Source organism: Annulohypoxylon truncatum (genome assembly GCF_022578515.1).
Source record: "Annulohypoxylon truncatum strain CBS 140777 unplaced genomic scaffold F4807scaffold_2, whole genome shotgun sequence".
In the NCBI taxonomy this organism is placed as follows: domain Eukaryota; kingdom Fungi; phylum Ascomycota; class Sordariomycetes; order Xylariales; family Hypoxylaceae; genus Annulohypoxylon; species Annulohypoxylon truncatum.
The window spans coordinates 1236064-1254834 of record NW_025953788.1 but is presented as its reverse complement, the minus strand read 5'-3'; the positions used below and the strand labels follow the sequence as shown (position 1 = coordinate 1254834).

General features: G+C 48.7%; 9 protein-coding genes across 9 annotated transcripts; 4 read left to right on the top strand and 5 right to left on the bottom strand.

The window, feature by feature from the left end:
* The first annotated feature begins 172 nt into the window (after positions 1-172).
* F4807DRAFT_407639 (NAD(P)-binding protein) lies at positions 173-2606 on the top strand. The gene is made up of 3 exons (XM_047996393.1): positions 173-1342; positions 1397-1603; positions 1713-2606. The coding sequence occupies exons 1-3, from the start codon at positions 882-884 to the stop codon at positions 2116-2118; spliced, it is 1074 nt and encodes a 357-aa protein (XP_047858876.1). The 5' UTR covers positions 173-881; the 3' UTR covers positions 2119-2606.
* Positions 2607-3245: 639 nt separating this feature from the next.
* On the top strand, positions 3246-5086 carry F4807DRAFT_123211 (acid protease). Its single transcript, XM_047992912.1, has 6 exons — positions 3246-3625; positions 3678-3917; positions 3993-4187; positions 4245-4353; positions 4399-4778; positions 4837-5086. The coding sequence occupies exons 1-6, from the start codon at positions 3340-3342 to the stop codon at positions 4962-4964; spliced, it is 1338 nt and encodes a 445-aa protein (XP_047858875.1). The 5' UTR covers positions 3246-3339; the 3' UTR covers positions 4965-5086.
* F4807DRAFT_123282 (uncharacterized protein) lies at positions 5076-6239 on the bottom strand. The gene is made up of 3 exons (XM_047992913.1): positions 5879-6239; positions 5296-5821; positions 5076-5196 (listed from the first exon to the last, which is right to left on the bottom strand). The coding sequence occupies exons 1-3, from the start codon at positions 6085-6087 to the stop codon at positions 5137-5139; spliced, it is 795 nt and encodes a 264-aa protein (XP_047858874.1). The 5' UTR covers positions 6088-6239; the 3' UTR covers positions 5076-5136.
* On the top strand, positions 5799-7905 carry F4807DRAFT_407634 (uncharacterized protein). The gene is made up of 5 exons (XM_047996392.1): positions 5799-6601; positions 6688-6703; positions 6766-6957; positions 7019-7376; positions 7488-7905. Exons 1-5 carry the CDS (start codon positions 6478-6480, stop codon positions 7839-7841), a joined length of 1044 nt encoding a protein of 347 aa, XP_047858873.1. The 5' UTR covers positions 5799-6477; the 3' UTR covers positions 7842-7905.
* Positions 7906-8013: 108 nt separating this feature from the next.
* F4807DRAFT_449607 (subtilisin-like protein) lies at positions 8014-10706 on the bottom strand (the record flags this gene model as incomplete). Its single annotated transcript, XM_048000043.1, has 9 exons — positions 8014-8062; positions 8121-8227; positions 8292-9097; positions 9232-9449; positions 9512-9632; positions 9683-10020; positions 10073-10179; positions 10236-10392; positions 10450-10706. 9 exons carry the CDS (start codon positions 10704-10706, stop codon positions 8014-8016), a joined length of 2160 nt encoding a protein of 719 aa, XP_047858872.1.
* Positions 10707-11578: 872 nt separating this feature from the next.
* On the bottom strand, positions 11579-13121 carry F4807DRAFT_123153 (uncharacterized protein). Its single transcript, XM_047992911.1, has one exon. The coding sequence runs from the start codon at positions 12947-12949 to the stop codon at positions 11699-11701; it is 1251 nt and encodes a 416-aa protein (XP_047858871.1). The 5' UTR covers positions 12950-13121; the 3' UTR covers positions 11579-11698.
* A 173-nt stretch (positions 13122-13294) lies between these two features.
* F4807DRAFT_449606 (P-loop containing nucleoside triphosphate hydrolase protein) lies at positions 13295-14530 on the bottom strand (the record flags this gene model as incomplete). The annotated part of the gene is made up of 2 exons (XM_048000042.1): positions 13295-13686; positions 13750-14530. 2 exons carry the CDS (start codon positions 14528-14530, stop codon positions 13295-13297), a joined length of 1173 nt encoding a protein of 390 aa, XP_047858870.1.
* Positions 14531-15281: 751 nt separating this feature from the next.
* On the top strand, positions 15282-16355 carry F4807DRAFT_455989 (uncharacterized protein; the record flags this gene model as incomplete). Its single annotated transcript, XM_048000812.1, has 4 exons — positions 15282-15576; positions 15634-15884; positions 15952-16238; positions 16310-16355. The coding sequence occupies 4 exons, from the start codon at positions 15282-15284 to the stop codon at positions 16353-16355; spliced, it is 879 nt and encodes a 292-aa protein (XP_047858869.1).
* An 889-nt stretch (positions 16356-17244) lies between these two features.
* Positions 17245-18763, bottom strand: F4807DRAFT_407623 (uncharacterized protein). Its single transcript, XM_047996391.1, has 3 exons — positions 18286-18763; positions 18095-18173; positions 17245-18044 (listed from the first exon to the last, which is right to left on the bottom strand). Exons 1-3 carry the CDS (start codon positions 18444-18446, stop codon positions 17400-17402), a joined length of 885 nt encoding a protein of 294 aa, XP_047858868.1. The 5' UTR covers positions 18447-18763; the 3' UTR covers positions 17245-17399.
* Between the last annotated feature and the right edge of the window lie 8 nt (positions 18764-18771).

Sequence of the window (18771 nt, the reverse complement as noted above, 5' to 3'; positions counted from 1 at the left end):
CAGTGGTGGGGAAACTGGGAAGCTCAGGTACTCTTTTGCTGCATGTTCTTTTGCTGCATGTCTGAGGTATGCAACTAAGCGGAGATAAAGCGGTGTTTGGCGTTGAAAACCGGCCTGATATTCTTCGGCAACTTTTACGTAGACGGACTTAGCTTAGCAATCTTAATTATATCCATACTTCCTATTACCTAGCATCAACCAGTCTGAGTACCTCTGATGCTGCCTACCTACCTACCTATCTACCAAGGTACCTAGAGCATGAACCAAAGACATCGAATATGGAATATCTATGGATGATAAGTCCTTTCTCTGGAGCCGCTAGGCAAAAACGAGTATTTGCAAAGCTTGGCAAGGGAAATGAAGCACGATGTGTCATCCCATCGTGCATACAGTACCAACTTCAAACTCGAATCTAAGCCCCGAGCCGCAGCTGCTTCCGGAAGGATCCAGGACCGGCACTGTTAATGATATTCTCTAGGGAGCTAGAATATCACGTAGATGAATGCTCGATTTATAATAGCGAGATGAGATTGCGCATAACTCAGCGTCAATCTACGCCCACGTGAGCGGACAGGTGCAACACTTTCCTTAGGTAATTATACGATCTGTCCTATCAGCGACGGCAAAGATCAGGATAGCTTTGCTGACGGGCGGACATTTTGTCCGCTAAAGCGTCCGCCTTTAGTCTATTTCCGGGTATTGTCTTAGGATAGCACGGGGATGTGGATCCGCATCCCCTACTACATGGACGTCCGTATTCTTGCCAACAAAGTTATAAAAGACCTGTTTTGCCCGCTCGACGAGATAGCATGAAAATAATCTCTTTTTAACAGTATCTAAATATTCACACTTTTTTAGGTCTTCTTGCTATATTTGAAACAATGGCGAAAGGCTCTGTTCTGGTTACTGGCTCCAACGGAGGTCTAGGCTCTGCTATCATTGAACGGATCCTACGTCGACCGTCTGTCGCGCAAGACTACTACGGGCTATACGCTGTACGCAAGACTGAGACCGCTCATGATGCGAAGAAGTCTCTTCAGGGTGCTGCCAAAGTGAATCATCAATATGAGCTTGTCTCGCTTGACCTCGCAAGTCTCGATAGCGTACGCAAGACTGCTGCAGATATCAACGGGAGAGTTGCGAGCGGCAAGCTACCACCCATCAGGGCGCTCATTCTTTCCGCCGCCTACCAAGAACACTTCACCCATAACTTCACCAACGACGGCTTCGATATGACTTTTCAGGCTACTTACCTCTCACACTTCCTCTTGGCGCTTCTTCTCCTCCAGAGCATGGACAAGGAGAAGGGTCGTATCATCATTCTAGGTAGCTGGACACATGAGTAAGCGACCATCACTCATTTCCACCGGCAACGGCTTCGACTAACCTCTCCTAGCACTACCGACCCCAAAAACAAGGCAGGACCTTATAAAGAGACATACGTGCCCGAGGAGTTCCACCAAATCTTCACTGATCCCGAGGGTAGCACGGAACCGATCGCCAAAGGTAAATGGGGTGTAGCCAAGGGTCTCAAGGAAGACCAGGACCCTGTGGCTGGTATGAGGCGATACGGAGCCGCTAAGCTAGCTCAGGTCATGACGATGTAAGTGTTTTCAACCGTGCCTCTTACTTACCTGCCTAGGCAACTAGAGAATCTACCATCACTCGACCCCGTTGCCCCCGTGCCCGGGCAGATTACTAACATCCACCAGGAAAGAGCTAGCACGTCGCCTACCCAAAGATCCGGCCTTGTCCAACATTTCGACACTCTGCGTGGACCCTGGGGGGATGACTAGCCCATTATCTCGTCGCGCTCCGTGGTTCTTGCGTACCATTGTTCTTCCTCTCATTGGCGCAATAGTCGCGCCGATCATGACCTGGTTGCACCCCAACGGCGCCCTGCGAACCCCGTGGAAGTCGGCCGGCGACGTGGTGCGCGCGGCCTTCGACACGGACGGCTACCTCGCGAATCCGAACGGACTCTACATCAACGGAACGGACGTCATCGAACCTGGCCCCGAGGCCAAGGATGAGACTAAGACCCAGCGATTATGGCGCGATAGCCTTGTTTATGCTAACGTCAAGGAGGGCGACACCGTGCTGGCGGATTGGAAATAAAGATGAGTGTTGGTGGTAATTTGGAACGGTCCTGCGGTTTCCCCGTTATTAAGTAGTATATATCTGTAAGATTGTCTATACGCGATAGAATGCTTTTTAATCAGATCAAAATTGGAACGAGATTAAAGCGGCTCGGGTGATTTCGCGCTGGTGTTATATTACGACATGTCATATGACGACGATGGGATATCCGAGGTCGGAAACCGCCTTCCAGCATTAGATTGAGAGCTAGATTTGCCGAGTATTAGATGAGTGCCGCCAGGTCGGTATCGAGAGATTGCCATCGCCGGAGACAAGGTCGATCGTTTGAGCAGGCGAGCTATGCTACGTGCCAACGTAGATAAATGGGCGTTCCTGTAGGGACCGTCGTAATCCGGATGCACGAAATGCATCACTTTGCCTATGAGAAGGTTCAAGGGGTTACGACGACCGAAGATGGAGAGCATCTGCAGCCCTGCTGTGCCATTGCAAGAACGTTACATATGTTGGGATATATATTACGGCTATATTACCCGCTAGCTTGTTCTTAGATATGTATTTGTATTTGTATATCTTATGAATGAAGGTGGCGTGGATTTCGCACACAGCGGAATATTACCCCTTAATCCCGTCTCTAAGTTGGGCTAGGTATCCTAACAAATACCTATGATACTCTCCCGCCTTACAACCGGAAGTAATGGGGACGGGAATAACTTTGGAGCCTTTGCCTCTTCGGCTATTTATCCGCGGGTTTGGAAGTTGTGATGATCTACTTGCGCAGTAAGGTGCAAGTATTGCGGTTAAAGTCGAGGCGCGTGACCGATGCCGTAGATCTTGGGATCTATGCAATGTATGCCGTGCATACCAACCAGGTAGGTAGGACCAACGTCGTCTCACATATATTTTCCCCATAGGAAACCGGCTTTTGAAGAAACGCTCATTGGTCTGGCCCCGTCGTATGGGGTATCTTGGACAACCGCGTGCAGCGCTGATTCGACATTGCATACCTACTTGCCAGCTTAGGGAGCTGTATCCCATTCCCCCCAACGGCATGTCGCAAGAAGGACCTCAGAAAATTCCTCAATTTCTCCATCAATGATCCAAGCGGGATCTTCAAGACCTACGTAGGTAGCCAAGGCTAACGCCGAAAAATATGACCGGGTAGATGGAAGCCCGCATCGTTACGAGTTGCAAGTCGTCTCTTCGGAGGTGACGGAAGATCTGTCTTACGACCACTCGACAATGGCGTTCTCTAGGTTGTTTCTTCTAGGCTTGCTGCCGTTCCTATGTCTTTCCGCATCCCTAACGGACTTTACGCGACTTTATGGACCGCGTTCTTGGAGTAGACTCGCCGGAGGAAACGACAATGTTGGGAGCGGAAGACACATCAGAGCGAAGCTCCAATCTAGGAAGATCAATAATGTGACTGGCGTTGCCGTGTCTACATATGGGACATCCAAGATCTCGGATCGATCTCCGCGGGAGCCATTGGCCAGATATGGAGCGGGGATAGTGTATATGTTGGAACGTGCGTCTTGCACACTGGTCTGCATGGAACATAAGCTGATGATCTTGGGTAGTTGACATCGGGACGCCTGGACAGAAGGTCTCGGCTATCCTCGATACCGGATCATATACGCTACTCTTGGATCCGGACTGCAAACAAGCAGCCGATCCGGAAGCTTGCCAAACGTATGGGTTTTATGACACAGCCCAGTCCTCCACCGCTAAGAATCTCAACGGCTGGTTCTCGGGGCAGTTTGGTACGGGCTACATGCAGGGAATATGGTATAGTGACACAGCTTATGTGGGATTGGATTGTACGTATGAACCCTCTTACAAGGAAACATTTGAACAAGGCATCACAGAGTTAACACATGACGTTCGTATGGTAGACTTACCCCTTCCGAACTTGAGAGTGGGAGTGAGCAAATGGAGCCAGTATATCTGGGCAGGAGTCTTGGGCGTATCATATGGTAAAGCATGGAATACTGCTTATCAAACTTTACTTGACCTTCTCGTCTTCCAACGCTATATCGAGGTACCAATATTCAGTGTAGGAGTTGGATATCAAGGTGGTGGAAGCCCAAGTGAGTTGTTGTCATGAGTGTTGTAAGATAAATATCGCTGAAGCTGACTCAACCTAGGTGATATGATCTTTGGGGGTGTTGATAGAAAGAAATACCGGGGATATCTCGAGCCTCTCGAGGTTTATCCGTATCCGGAACAGCAGCTGAAACTCTTTGGCCAAGTAAAGTAAGATGCCCTTCGTTTCTTTGAGACTCATGCTGACTTGTAAAGCTATCGGGTGAACTTAACGTCGTTAGCGGTCACTCCTCCCGGAGAAAACGAAACGATGCTAACAGGCAGCAATTTTGGGCGTAATGTGTTGATCGACTCCGGATCAACTTACACATACCTCGACGCGGGTTTAGTTGCTGTAATTGCTAGAATTTTGAATGCGTATAAGGATGAACATGGGGTCTATCTGGTGCCATGTGAGAACCGGGACTTGGATGGTTCCGTGAATTTCGGGTTTAACTACTTCAATATGGTCATTCGCGTTAACTACGCCGACTTCATCGTCGATTTTGACAGCTACTGCGCCCTTGGTGTCCAACCCACAGACTATTCAGACTCGACGTGGGTGCTAGGAACTAGTTTCATTCGAGCCGCGTACAGTGAGTACTAGCTAGAAACGCCAAATCCATGGGTACGGACTGCTAACAGCATGCGCAGTGGTATTCGATCAGCAAAATAATGCAGTATGGATTGCGCAATATTTGCCATGCGGTGATGACGGGGTAGCCGATCTAACCGAGGATGCTGGCAGACAATTGTGGTTAGAGGTTACGGGTTTGTGCTGATCACTAATTACATCTCACTGCACTTACTTCTGTCTCAACCTATGCGATAATCCATTCGACGAACAAGACGAGTGAAATTAGGAATACAGATCGCTTGGCTATACAGAGATATCTTGTACATATAACAATATTTAAAATATGTAAAACCATCAAAGGTTCTTCTGGCTATAAATCAGACGTCTGGTCCACGGATATCCTCGCTCAATGGACCTTGCCTTGTCCAAATATTCATCTAAGATTTGAGTTAGCGGATTTGATCAAACCTAGAGTGAATAGGGGAAACTGATATATCTTGACTCTTCGCCATGTTACACAACAGCAAGTCACTTACCCCTATTTTCGAACCGCTAGTAACCGGCAAACCAGCATGTAGCGTCCGCTGATCTCCCGTACCATCCTCGTTCAGATTCTGCCAAAAGACAGCATTTCCAACAACAGGCCTAAACGTCACGCCGTTCTCCCACGGCTCATCGCAGTCGACAAACTTGCACCACCGCTCATCGGTAGGAGCAGCTACCATAGGGAAATTCGTCCCGCCGCCCGTAATATCGTCGGAGGCGGAGACGTACGCGAAGAACGAACTGAGCCGGTTGCCGCCCAGTGCAGATGTGGCGTGCGCATCATTTGTGTACCAGTCAGTGTGAAAGTGGTACCGCTCTCCCAAGCCGTACTTGACCAGCTGCAAGGGCTCAAGATGCGTTCGGGGGACGTCGAAGCCTTGGAATAATAAGGCCCGCTCCTCGATGCACCGGACTACGGCATCGCGCGGCACATTGGTCGACTGAGAAGTCCGTGTCTGACGTAGCCCTTGAGCTCCGGATTCATCGGCAACGGCTGAGTGCGAGAATGTGTCTTTGCTGTTTAATGTTGTTAATATGAAGGTCTTGGTAAATATAAAGATAAATTAAACCCACGTTACTTCTCGTAAGTGTTCCATCTCTTCAGCTGTGACGAAGTTCTCTAGGTATATGACCAAAGGCGATTTAGATACTATATGGCTCTGATAAGCAGGGTGTTTGCAAGATTCGCTCGACGTTAACGGTTTCTGCGCGCCATCGTGACTGTGCGCGTTGGCCGACCCGGCGGCGAGCCCTAACAGCAATATTGATTTCAAAGAGTTCATTATGGATTTAGTCTCTGACTGAATATGAGAAGTGAAAACTGTAAGTTCATTCTCATCTCCGGCACGACTGTAGAAAAGTTAACACCCTCCATGGCCACCAATGAAATCCTACGCCATGATAAGGAGAGAACATGCACGGTTGAAACACCAATTGTTTGCGTAGAAATGAGCTCCCCTGTTTAGCGTCGCAGCAGCCCGTTGATCAAGCTCATTAGTGGAGAGCTCTAGCGCAGATCCAGGGTTACGGGGTCGTGCATCGTCAGATCTAACCCCTGACCTGCCTGATCTGCAGGTAGCTCAGCTACGTAGATGGCTTGTATTTGACCCCGCGAGTTCCCGTTCGGTTGGGTTCGAGAGAATTGATGATGAAATTAATCAATTCAAGTCATAATGAAGGTCGGAAGCAAAGATCTCTTATTGTCACTGCTAAAAGGCACAGCAGTAGCCTGGAAACATATCGATGAAGACGAATTCCGTCGGGCCATAGGAGGTCATAATCATGCCTTAGTTGCGTGTAAGTTGCTATCCGCCGTCTACATACTAACCACAATAAGAAAATTGGCAGCAAAACTTGAAGCTAATATCTTAACGTGATTGTAGTTATAGAACCTTCAACGTGAGCGAAATTCAGTTTAGCATTCAAATAACTCATCACATACTGACACAGCAGATCTTCAGTGCGGCAAGTCAAGCTCTGGAGCCAGAATGGACATCGGCGATAGAATCAGAGACGAAGGGCTTAATGAGCATAGACTGTGCCTCCACGAAAAGCTTATGCCAGGAATTTGGCATCATCTCATATCCCGCACTGCGTTTCTTCGACGGCCATGGAAAAATGACTTCGTATAGAGGTCCTAGAAGGGCGTCTTCGTAAGTAATTCGAGAGTTCAATAACGAACAATTTCAGCAGCTAAGACCAGCTCTTTACCAGTATCCTCTCATACCTAAAGCGAGCGGTTCGTCCCTCCGTCACGGCACTAAAATCAGAGTCAAAAATCAGCAAATTCCAATCCGGTGACGACTATGCGGTAATCGCGCGGATCAACGCTCAAGACCCTCACATCAAAATATTGTACGAAAAAGTCGCCTCCCAGTACAAGGACCGATTATCCTTTGGGTCAGTGGAGACGACGGGTGCGACGACAGTGTCATGCAACAACAACCGCGATGGCCAGCAGTTCACTATCTCAGATCTAACAAGCATCAACGCTCTACCTAAGCTCGTCGAAAGTTGTCTCGAACCTGTGATTGGGGAGTTTACGCGGGCGAATGAGATGAAGTACCTGCAAGTAAGTCATCTCCCAGCAGTTTATCATAAAGTCTTTGATTACTCCATGCCCCAATTAGCTTCAATTGGTTTTCTTTTTCCCTCTCTTTTTCTACAGCACTAACAATGACAGACTGGTAAATCAATTGTCTTCTACTTCGTCACGTCGTCCCAAGAGCGGGATTCCTACGTATCCGCGATGCGGTCCGTAGCTAAGATGTACAAGGAGTACCTAAGCTTCGTGACAGTCGACGCCGGTGAGTACGGCGACCTCGCAGCACCGCTGGGCTTGGTGCCCGGCGCCTTTCCCGCGTTGTCGGTGCAGAACCCGATGTTCGGCCAAGTATTCCCGTATCCGCGAGCGAAGCAGATCACTCCCGAGGCTGTGGGCGGCTTCTTGATGGATATTGTACAGGGTAAAGTGCAACCATGGGACGGGACGTTTGCCACGGACGCAGCTGGTGAGCATGCGCATGATGAACTGTGAGATATAAGAATTCGGGCAGGGCATTGGATCAAGCAATGAATGTGTAAGCATAGTTTCATGACAAGGTTGTATTTATATTCATAACGTTCGCGCAGAGATCCGTAGTATCATGGCATCTCATTCCTACTTGAAGTCGCCCAATCTCAACAGCTAAAAAGACCATCCCAAGTTTCTATGGAAGACTCAAGAAGAGTTCCAAGAGTTTAGGGTAGTCCGGAACACTAGATTCATATCATGTTAGCCAGCATTCCCAAGTTCATACGCAAAAGGAATACCTACCCCATCCCAGACACGGGATCCCAGCCCTCGATCGCCGGGAAACCAGTCGTCTTACACGCTCTGTTATCCCCCTTCGTGACATCCTTGAAGACCTCCGGGTGAGAATACTATAATGGGAAGCATTAGCCAACAACCACCTCACATTCAACCACATGCAGCAAAAAGACTCACCAAAACCTGATGCACAAACCCAACCGGCCCCTTCCCCAGCGCCAACCTCTCCTCATTAATCAGCGTGATGACCGAACCCCACAGCGGCGCCGACGCCGACGTGCCCCCGATCCTAAGCAGCTCCCCGCCGCTCGAGATGACGAAATGGTCGCCGTTCGCCGCCACATCCGGATACGCCCTGCCCAATTTATTAAACCGGCCCAGCCCCGCGCGCGGGTTCGAGTAATTCTCCCCGCCGCCCTCGTACCCGTCGAACGTCAAGTTCGCCTTGCCCAGGTACGCGGCGACAGCGTCGCGCTGCCACTCCGGCGCATCGTAAATATTCGAGAACCCGCCGCCCGAGCGAAAGCGATCCGTCGCCTCCTCGGCGTCGACGCCCGGCGTACCATTCGTCTGCAGCACCGTCGACCCAACAGCCAGGACATACGGACAACTTGCCAAGAACTGGGGATTAAACACGTCGCGGTCCGGGCCCAGACACCCGGACGGGGCACCGGGGGACGAGAAACCGCCTACGCCGTCGTCGCCGGAGGATATGACGACGGTGGTGCCCTGCAGCCCGAGCTTCATGATCTCGGCGCACTGGCGCTGCTGGTACGATGCCGGAAGGTCGACCTCGGCGCCGCTGTACGAGATGCTGATGACGCTCGTCGGCGCGTATGCGCCGCACATCAGGGCCCCCGCGTACCCGCCCCGGTCGTGCGGGTTCGGGTACTCCGGGTCGCGGCACTCGGGCCGCTTGCAGTTGCCCGACTCGCCGTAGGCCTCGAAGGTGCAGTAGCTGCCGTCGATGGCGTTCCAGAGGTCTGGGCGGTGGGACGCGCGCGCGCGCGTATGGTTAGCGGGAGATCGAGAGACGGGAAACCGCTTTTCCTAGGTACCTACCTAGGTAGGTAGGTACTAGTAGGTAAGCAGGTCTTGGGATGGGGTTGGCACTTACTGTTGAAGAAGCCGGTGTACGCTGCTGGGTCCGTCTGGTAGATGTTCTGGTACCACTCGTCGTCCACTTGGTACAGCACGGTATCCTGCGGGTAAATCAGGCCGTACGCCATCTGGAAATCGAGGTTTGCTTCGGAGCCTGCCATTCGAAGGCTCGTGGTGGGGCCTTGGCCGCCATCGACGGAGAAAAGCTCAGGGTGAGTTCCGTTAGGGATGTTACTACGCGATATTAGTTACTTAGATATTTATATTGCGTATAAAAAAAAGGGTATATCGATTACTCTGAGAAGCTCCAGAAAAACTTGTCGAGGTCGTATTGGGTGTAATGTTGCCCAAGCGACTGGAATATTCCCATCCGGTTGTCAGGGTGTTTCTTCGTCCCTTTCGGGATACCGTATAGCGCTGGATTTTCATTAGCTGGTGCGAAGTCTAGTTGATGGAGGCACTTTTACCCCTTATACAGTCTGGAGTGATATATTGGTCACAACCGCCTGGAAGCGTGAAATTCCCGCTTTCGATATGTGCCGTCTCCACGGGCTCGGAGAAGCGTAAATGTCCCTCGACATTTCGGCCCGTACTCCGTTTTGAGGATGGGCTACGCTTACTCCTCTCACTCATGACGTTTGCGAGCTCGCTCTCAGAAACTCGCTGGCCAAAGCGAGGAAGACTGCCTACGCCCGCTTCACCTCGTTTCTTCGATGGGGGTTGTGGCGTGTTGCCGTGACCCATCAGCTTGATACCGGGGGTAATGTAGTCGATATGCTCTTTCACTTGTTTTGGCACGTGGTATCTTCCAGCTAGTTAGACCAAGGTTGCATGACTGTTTCGAATGTCGCACTCACTCATCGCAGGCAATGTCTTTGACTCCAGTGCTCGCGTGCTCCCACACGTGGTAGTCCGCCATCAAGAGTTTTTCGACTTGATCAACAGAAGCATCAAAACGAACCCACTACCGAGATCAATGGTCAGGAGGTTTCGTATCACAATAATAGACCTGCTGCTTACTTGTTTGTTGCTAGATTGCGAGATATTGCGGGAGGGGATGCCCGCCTCGACGAGCCAATCTTTGATTGCTTTAAAGCTTGCCTCCGCCGGCTCGAAGAATTTAACGACCTTTTCTGCTGAGAGATGCTTACCATAGTTCTTCGACATGGGATTTGAGCTTCCAACTCCAATTAGCTATCCTGAAGATACGCATCAGGTGTAAGAGCCAACACACATGTCCATTAACAGATCGTGCCCGGACTGAAGGTTTTGCTGCTTCAGCCCTACACGCATAGGTAATATAGCTTCGGGAACCGCCCTCTGTACCTTCGTCCAAGACCTTGCTTGCACTGCTGTTCTTTTCTCATGTTGGATATGAGTGTCTGGAATACCACGTCTCGGTCTAGAAGAACCGTGATTATGGAAAGGGGGTGCGGCGAGGACCTCCAGTACGCTCAGGCCCGCCAAGGTAAGGACATAAAACAACTTCATCTTGACGGCCTCCCAACTGGAACGAAAGAAGAATGAGCCGAGGTATGGGAAAACCATGCGACATAGCACGAGATGGTCAAGATACGCACGCATTATATCAGCGCCATTGCATCAGCTAGACTGTGCTCCGTTTCTAGGAACGGGGATCAGGTACACCATAGGGATCTTCGTACCGAAAGACATTTCGGCATTGCTTGAGCCAAAGTGTAAATATACTACTATCCACTCTCGCCGGGTACGGATAAATGTGTAAGGTAGGTAGCTGATTATCTACCTTGGTTTCTCCCATTAACATGTGGTTAACAGGCATGATAAAGGGACTAGGTTTCAAAATCGATAATGAAGTCTCTAAGTATTTATGGTCTATCATTAGCTGTAGCCATCAGAGCCTGTCATGAGCTTAGATGAAATGAGTGTTAACTCGCGAGTCCATGACCAATTTGACAATATAGAATCTCGCAAAAGGATGCTCACACCTTTTAACTTTCCCCGGCTTTTTTTTCCCTTCCTAAAATAGTAGTCAAGATGGGTTTGAGAACCATGCTATGAATTAATATCATAGGAACTATCAGGAACAGGAATCGGTAAGTAACGCCTTGGCAAATAGCTGGGCTAGAGGATATAGGCCAGAGAAAGTGATGCAATATTTGATTAGATACTGCATGATTCAAGAGGTATCCCAACTTAGACTGAAGGCCGTGGAGGCTGGTTGACCTAACCGTGATCTGCCGGTCTGCCGGTCCACATTGCATATAACCGGTGTGAAGGGGAGGGCAGATATTCTGGAGAATGCAACAGCAACCCCTCTCACACTCAAATTTAATCAGGGCAAGCTGCACTCCGCAGTTCTTGGAAACGTCAAGGACGAGAACCCTGAATGAACCATGCCAACTTCGAGAAAAAGCCGCAGACCAGGTACTTCTAACGGGTTGCCTAAGCTTGACGTGACTAGAAGATTACCATCATTTGAGGTCTCATCTACCCATTACCACTTAAAGTTCGCTATTATAACGATTAAGAGGACAACGATTGATAAAGTCGTCCTTGACTAAGTAGTCGTTCACATCGTCGCGGAGAGGTTCTTCAAATTCGTCCGGTATTGAGAGGTCCCAAAATTCCTCGTCGTAAGGTGGAGATTCTCTCCGCCCGCTTACTTCACCGCAAATACAAGCATCGTAGAGGTTCATCGTTCTTCGGATCTTGGGGAGGAGCACTAGCCACGAAGTGCTCCTCAGGCAGATGTCGCGAAGACATAAGTCCGAGAGAGTACTCTTGTGTCTTTTCAGCATCGACATAAGGTCCTGTCGTTCGCAAATAATATTCCCCAAGGTCAGGCTTTCGAGGTGTTCCCATACGTGTTTTGGTTCCATGATATCCTCGAGACTGGCGGCGTAGCCGTGTTCCTCCGAATTGAAATTGAAGACCACATAGAGCTCCCGAAGTTGAGTCAGCGACTTGATGAAGTCGCGCAGCAAACCGGTTGTCAACAACTGTCGACATTGGGGGACTTCTGTGCCGGTGGTGATATCCAACTGAGCGCCGGGGTCCTCTGTCATGCCGACGTCGATACATAGCTCAAGGCATGTCAGATCAGAATAAAAAGACATGGTGCGTTTAAGTTCTGCAGGTGGCTTCTGAAAAAATTGCCAGCTCAACTCGCCCGCGGTTAACTTCTTTAACTTGATTTTGTTCTCAAAGATTGCATTGAGAACGGAGTCAAGCTGTCGACACCCGTCTGGCATTATATAGGAGCCCGGACGAGCCAGGATTTCTTCGAATGGAGATTTCCTTAGGCCTTTACGAAACCAAAAGCCGCATGACATGACCAACTCTTGAAGTGCGGTAAAGCAAGAGATGACTTCTTTCATGAAAGAGATATCTTCGTCATTGCGAAGCATCCTTTGCTCCTGCTCAAAGGCGTGTTCATAGTTTTTGTAAAACTCCAAGAGCTGATGGTTTCCTAGACGCGGCGGCAGTGGCTCGTTTGAGTGCTCAGCGGCCAATTTATCCGCCATTCGGATTGTTTCATAGTTTTGACGATATTCCTCTATACTTTGCTTACGCGATCCTAGAGTATGGCCGATGTATACGAGGGAATGGACATTCTTCGAGGCGATAGGATGTAGTGAAATGCTTCGAAGCATTTCAAAGTCACGCTCGTGAAGATAGAAGATGACTTCTCGGTGCACGAAACAAGCAGCGGCGTCTGCAAACGCTCGGCAGCAGACGGAACCTTCGTACATCCTCGATTTCAAGATATGAGCATATCATGTATAGTATCTCCGGGATCATGACATCCATTATGACGTTTCTTGTCTGAGGAGCGTACTCCAGATGAAGTTTATGTTTTTGGTAAAAGAAGTTTCGATGTGAGTTGGCAGTGGCTTTTGTGGAACCACGACTACGGCTGACTTGAATATTCTCCGTATGATATGCGATTAACCCATACTTATATGCTACAATCATACATATTGTAACAAAGCAGCACGCCCCCGGTCCATCACTCGACGGGATCGTCACGGAGTTTATAATGGTCATCAGTTCCATAGACTACTAGGAGCCATAAACTCATTACACCTGTCGAGCCCCTATCCCATAAGCTCGCATCCTTCCCGCACTACACCGACTACAGCACCGGTTTGAATGGCCTCGCTTCCACCAGCAGAAACTCTGTATTCTATCTCTGCTAGACCGTCCAACCATCGGATCATGGCTTCAGGCTTAACTTCCATCCTCGACAACTCTTCGGACAGGGCTGTGATAATGTCCGCCAGCGCAAGGCCATTCGCCACTTTCAGCGTATTAATGGTCGAGAGACACGTCGTTACATCGCTGGTCGAAAGCAGCGTGCTAGCGATTTTCGCAATCGCTTCAGGGGGCGGGGCCGCTATGCAGTTGTAGATTGTCTCTGTCGTGATGGTTTCCCTCACAATGTCCTTCTCCGGGACTTTCGGCGCATCCTTGGGTTGTATGGGGGTGCCTGGCCAGAAAGTTAGTACCCAATAGAAATGAGAATGGTAGACAAAGGGCTGGCAAAACTCACTGGATGCGTGACAAGCCTGAAGGACGTTGAGGGCTCTTCGCATGTCACCTTTGCTTAGCTTAACTAGAGCATCCGTAGCTTCGCCTGATATTTTGACATCCTCCTCTAGAATGACCTTGTCCACCAAAACTCGAATATCGCCCTCCTTCAACGGGCTGAATCTAAAGCGCGTACATCGGGATAGTAAAGCAGGTGATAGTTTATGTGTGTAGTTGGCAATAACGCAGAATCGTGTGTTCGCCGTATACTTCTCCATAATTCTTCGCAGGGCCATCTGGGCGGTATTGGTCATCGCATCGGCCTCGTCCAGGATGATCAGCTTATAGCTTGCCATACCACCCGGACGCGACGCGCCACCCATCGTAAAGATCTGTTTAGTTGAAGCGAAAGTCTTGATCTGTTCTCTAACGACATCGATACCTCGATCATCTGATGCGTTTAGTTCCAAGACCATCTGACGCACATTGTCAGCTCCATAGATTCGCCTAGCCAATGCTAGGATGGTAGATGTTTTACCCGTTCCCGGCGGGCCGTAAAGGAGTAGATGGGGGAGGCGATTCGAATCGACGAACTTGTTGATCGTAGCTAGGATGTCTTGGTGGCCCGAAACGTCGGACAACGACACGGGTCGGTATTTCTCAACCCATGGTAATGAGTCTTCGGCTTCTACAGGTAGATTGGCAGCACTTCGCTTTCCCTTAGCTGTGTTATCGGAAGAAAACTTAATGTCGTTAGATGTTGTAGGGACATCAATGTCCATCTCATCCTCGAAATCAGACATGATGAGCTCTCAGATTCGGGTAATTGGATCGGCGCAGCTTTTGTCGAGAATTCCTAGTCAATTACAAACTTCCAAGCTTCGTCAATGATAGAACCGTCTCCGTAATGATGTGTTTTCTCATATGGATCTAAAAGGGGCCTTTGGAAATAGTATAAGAAGGTTTTACAAGTTCGGTATGCGGCTCACGATATCACACTTTTGGTGTAGATCTGTTGGAAGACGCGTAAATTGAATTTCTGACTGTCTTCACGCGTTTCCCACTAGCGGGGTGAAGTACCTAGGGGTGAGGTGGGTCCTTGAACAGCCATTTAGTGGCTAGCCATGTGGCGCAAGCTGGAGAGAAAGTGCGATGTCTTGCCGTCAAACCATTTAAGCATTTTAAAATATGTACTTATCGGGAGGCTCTATATGCTCTATCTACATAACCTCAGGTGAGTCGTCGTTTAAACAGTACTTGTATGCCTATGTAGGCATATATGCTAAAATGATTTGGCGGGATGGCGGATGTTACTAACATACCTAGGTATGTACTATCGTCCTCCGTCCAAATGTACACCACCTTAGTCTCTACCGAAAAACGCCCAATCATGACGAACACCAGAATGGCGCAGCTGCATATGAAAGCCACGATGGGAGTAGGCAGACTGAGGTTGGATTATCTTCATTTTGCAGAACGTTCCCCATTTCCGATCTTTCTCTAAATGACACCGTTGGATTTTTGTAAGACCGTGATATCTATTTAAAGCACGCCATGGACAAGAAGGGATATTCCAAAATCGCGTTATTCATGCAGGACCATCCTGAAGATGCCATGGTGCGCCGTTTCGCTGCATTGAATTTGCAAAACATCCTCTATCTACAAGCTGAAGTCATTAACCTCCAAAGAGATCTGGACAAACTAGAAACTGATAATGACTCTTCGGTGGAAGAGGATAGACGCAACTTCGCTTTGGACTGGTATACTCTGGCCCATGTGCACGATACGCCTGGCTCCGACAAGCAGTGGAAAAAATGGCTGCAGCTCCGCAAGGCATTAGAAGAATACAGTCAGTTCGCCCACTAGGCTATCATGTCGAAATACGATGGGTGTTAATACTAGACAGATACTGCCATAATGCAGTACTGTCAATTATCCAAGTTACCTGCTTCTGATCAACATGAGCTGCAAAAGCTCCAGTCTTGGCTGAGCGAGACGAGACTGGGAAACGTCTATCTGCTCGGCCGTGATCACGATGTGTGGTCTCAAGGCAAAGACCTTATGACACTGGCATTGTCTCCTCACGACAACCGCTTCTCCAGATTTGTTGCTAACAAGGCTTTACCTCTATATCACCGCCTTGGGCATAGCACCATAGTATGTAACATGTTGAAAAAACATTCTCTTCCTCGTAATAAGTGTATAGGTAGTGACCCTGACTTAGATGGAGAGGATACGCGATGCTTTCTTGAGGTCTCGTGGTTCAGCTTCAGCGACGTCTGTAGATACTGGTATCGCGACGTATGACGATGCCGGTCTCGTCTTAATTTCCCAATTCATCTGCACTGTCATTGCCTCTTTACTACCCATTCTATCAATCATCGTTCTCTACTTGGTGGAAAACATGGGGCATCGGCTAGCCTTAGTTGCTGTCTTCTGCGTATTATTTTCTAGCGCATTGTGGTTCATGAATGATGGCGAGCTGGTTGAGGTTTTTGGTGCTACCTCTGCGTAAGTCTACCACTTCATCACCACCCCCTTGTGTGTTTGGTCTCGTACCCGACGACCTAATCTCTTCGTAGCTTTGCTGCAGTCCAAGTCGTGTTCATCAGCACCAGCTCCGCCTAAGTACCTAGCAGACAACCAAAACTCAGACGAGCCAATCCTAAACGTTGGGCTTATAACTAAGACTTTCCAACTATTTCGTTCTGAGATCTCAGCATTGATCTCTCATTCTTGGTACTGCCAAGTCCCCTATTGGATCAAGAGGACTTCAAGGTTTTCAGATCGGTTTAGCGAGCCCATAAATAGAGCTTTGCCTACCTCATACAACTTTTCACAAGTCCAAAGCCTCTAAATGCGAGCTAGAATTAATCAATTTGAATACAAGGCACTTCAAGAGGAAAATAATAAATTTTCATGACTAAGACTTATAGAAATCAAAGAAACGGTGTTAACTGAACGCGTTTACTCCAGATACGATGTGGATATAAAAGAACGCAAGGCTGTCAAATATGAGACCCATCCCGCAATCCTTCCCACAATTGCCTCCGAATGTCAATCCTCGCCTTTCCCCTTACTCTGATGGTGTAATACAAATGTCCTTGCACATACATTTAGCTTCGGTGCTAAACATCTCAAATAGCCAATGGATATAAATGGAGTATGATCTGCTGCGAACAGTTTAAGGGATGGTGGCCAAAAAGGATAATTACCATCGCGAACTCTTGATATAAGCCAACAGGGCCACATGCTAGGCAAGCTTGGTGATCCATTAAAGATCTCCCCTCGCGTCCCTCATGTTGCCAGGCCAAAGTTCAATCAGACACTCGAGGATCCAGCAAAGCGATCACCCGTTAAAATCCACTCATATCCAGATTATAGACTTGGATTCGGCAAACCGTGTCTGATGTTTTGACCCCGGCCCTGTAAGCCTGGAAAAAGGTAGTTCCTCAGGATAGATTCTGTCAGGAAAAGTAGTGCTTGTTGATGGATGTCATACATAGAGTGAATGCTAGGCAGTATTGTAGGTAGTATCAGTGAACTATTAACGCTTGCCCTTCGGGCAGCACCCTATATATAATATACCCTGGTCTCGAACTATCCCTGATCGGGACTAGTGCTAGCGCTGTCCCCTGACACATTTCATGTGTGGCCACTTTGCGCCCCGGTCTATGTGATGCCTTGGTGAACGCTTCCACCACTATCAGAATTATGTCCATTAACACGCTGATGCATGTCTTTCTCTCTTTGAAGACGTTTCATTTCCAGTGCATTGACTTTGGTCTTTTGTTGACGTTCTTGTTCCTCTCGTTCTCTCTTTTGCTCAGGGGTCTCCTTCTTCCTAGAGAACCAAGTTGCGAACATACTAATACGCTCTTCAACTTTATTCGACAACCTCTCGAAATTATTCCTGGCGAAGTTGCTAGCGCAGCCTATAACATTCTTGAATAACGTTTTGAAATTTTCCGTGATAAAGTTTGCTCCGATCATGACGTCGACAAACCCATCAATCGCGTCGCATACCCAGAAGTCGCCAGAGAATGTGGCCGAGCTCTCCCTTAGTCGAAATTGGACGTTACGTAAGATCCCCTTCACTGCCGTCAAATGCCCAGAAATGCTCTGTAAACATGGGTCTTCGAAATCAGTAGATATCTCATCTAGAACTCCTAGCTCTCTTGCGCATTGAGATGACATGATGAGATCATCCCTACTACCGTTACGTATCTTTAGCTGTGTGTCGAGATTCGCCAAACGGGAAACCTCCAAAGCCCCGTGCTTGTTGCCAAAGAGCAACTCACGTCCATCAAAAAGATCCTAAAGATTTGAATTAGCCCTGTCCCGGGAACTCGTTCAATGGGGCATACCGCATTTAGATTCTCATTTCTTTCCTTCCAATAGGCATAATTTCTACGTGTACCGCGCCCACAGCGGGTTATCTTTGGCCTGCAGGTAGCTAAATGTCAGCATGTGCTCAAGGGGGTGTGGGAAACGGTTTTGGCGGAGATTGGAAACGGAGTGAGACCCATGTCGCCACATTCTTCTTGGCAGTGCATACCTTATGATCATCGGGCGCCAATATTTTTTAGGAGCTTGGCACTGCTCGTTATCCCGTGTGGAAATACTATGTTCGCTTTGGGCATTATAAGGTTCGATACACTTAGACTGTTTGCTAGGTAGCTGATATGGCCAAAACTCATCGAATGGTTCAATCCGCATCTTCTCTTCACCACAATCACAGTGGCTAAGACAAAATGTTGAGTAAAGATGCTGCTGCGTCCTTCACCAATTATCCTAGGAAGGCTGCCAGAGTTCGTCCTGTCGTGGGATGTGAAGATTGCGAGAATAGGTGGAGGGTTATGGTACGAAAATTAGGGAAGAGCGAGGAATGCTAGAAATACCCAATTCTAGGCAGACTCAGCCCCGCTACGGGACTCTTCATGGCTTTGAGGGTGGCTTAGAGGCCTGCTGTATGACCTGGGGAATCGTTGCTGGCCTTTTCTGCCAATCAGGCGCACTTCAGGCATCCTCTTCCCTTTTGAAT

Coding starts and splice junctions, on each gene's coding strand:
- F4807DRAFT_123153 (XM_047992911.1), bottom strand. CDS start 12,949: ATGTACGAAGGTTCCGTCTGCTGCCGAGCGTTTGCAGACGCCGCTGCT.
- F4807DRAFT_407623 (XM_047996391.1), bottom strand. CDS start 18,446: ATGCGGATTGAACCATTCGATGAGTTTTGGCCATATCAGCTACCTAGC. Junction 18,174..18,285: donor TGGCGCCCGATGATCATAAG/GTATGCACTGCC, acceptor AGCTACCTGCAG/GCCAAAGATAACCCGCTGTG. Junction 18,045..18,094: donor GAAATGAGAATCTAAATGCG/GTATGCCCCATT, acceptor TCAAATCTTTAG/GATCTTTTTGATGGACGTGA.
- F4807DRAFT_407639 (XM_047996393.1), top strand. CDS start 882: ATGGCGAAAGGCTCTGTTCTGGTTACTGGCTCCAACGGAGGTCTAGGC. Junction 1,343..1,396: donor CTAGGTAGCTGGACACATGA/GTAAGCGACCAT, acceptor AACCTCTCCTAG/CACTACCGACCCCAAAAACA. Junction 1,604..1,712: donor CTAGCTCAGGTCATGACGAT/GTAAGTGTTTTC, acceptor AACATCCACCAG/GAAAGAGCTAGCACGTCGCC.
- F4807DRAFT_123211 (XM_047992912.1), top strand. CDS start 3,340: ATGGCGTTCTCTAGGTTGTTTCTTCTAGGCTTGCTGCCGTTCCTATGT. Junction 4,354..4,398: donor AAACTCTTTGGCCAAGTAAA/GTAAGATGCCCT, acceptor TGACTTGTAAAG/CTATCGGGTGAACTTAACGT. Junction 4,779..4,836: donor TTTCATTCGAGCCGCGTACA/GTGAGTACTAGC, acceptor CAGCATGCGCAG/TGGTATTCGATCAGCAAAAT.
- F4807DRAFT_407634 (XM_047996392.1), top strand. CDS start 6,478: ATGAAGGTCGGAAGCAAAGATCTCTTATTGTCACTGCTAAAAGGCACA. Junction 6,958..7,018: donor GGTCCTAGAAGGGCGTCTTC/GTAAGTAATTCG, acceptor GCTCTTTACCAG/TATCCTCTCATACCTAAAGC. Junction 7,377..7,487: donor ATGAGATGAAGTACCTGCAA/GTAAGTCATCTC, acceptor TAACAATGACAG/ACTGGTAAATCAATTGTCTT.
- F4807DRAFT_123282 (XM_047992913.1), bottom strand. CDS start 6,087: ATGAACTCTTTGAAATCAATATTGCTGTTAGGGCTCGCCGCCGGGTCG. Junction 5,822..5,878: donor GAACACTTACGAGAAGTAAC/GTGGGTTTAATT, acceptor AACATTAAACAG/CAAAGACACATTCTCGCACT. Junction 5,197..5,295: donor CTAGCGGTTCGAAAATAGGG/GTAAGTGACTTG, acceptor CTCAAATCTTAG/ATGAATATTTGGACAAGGCA.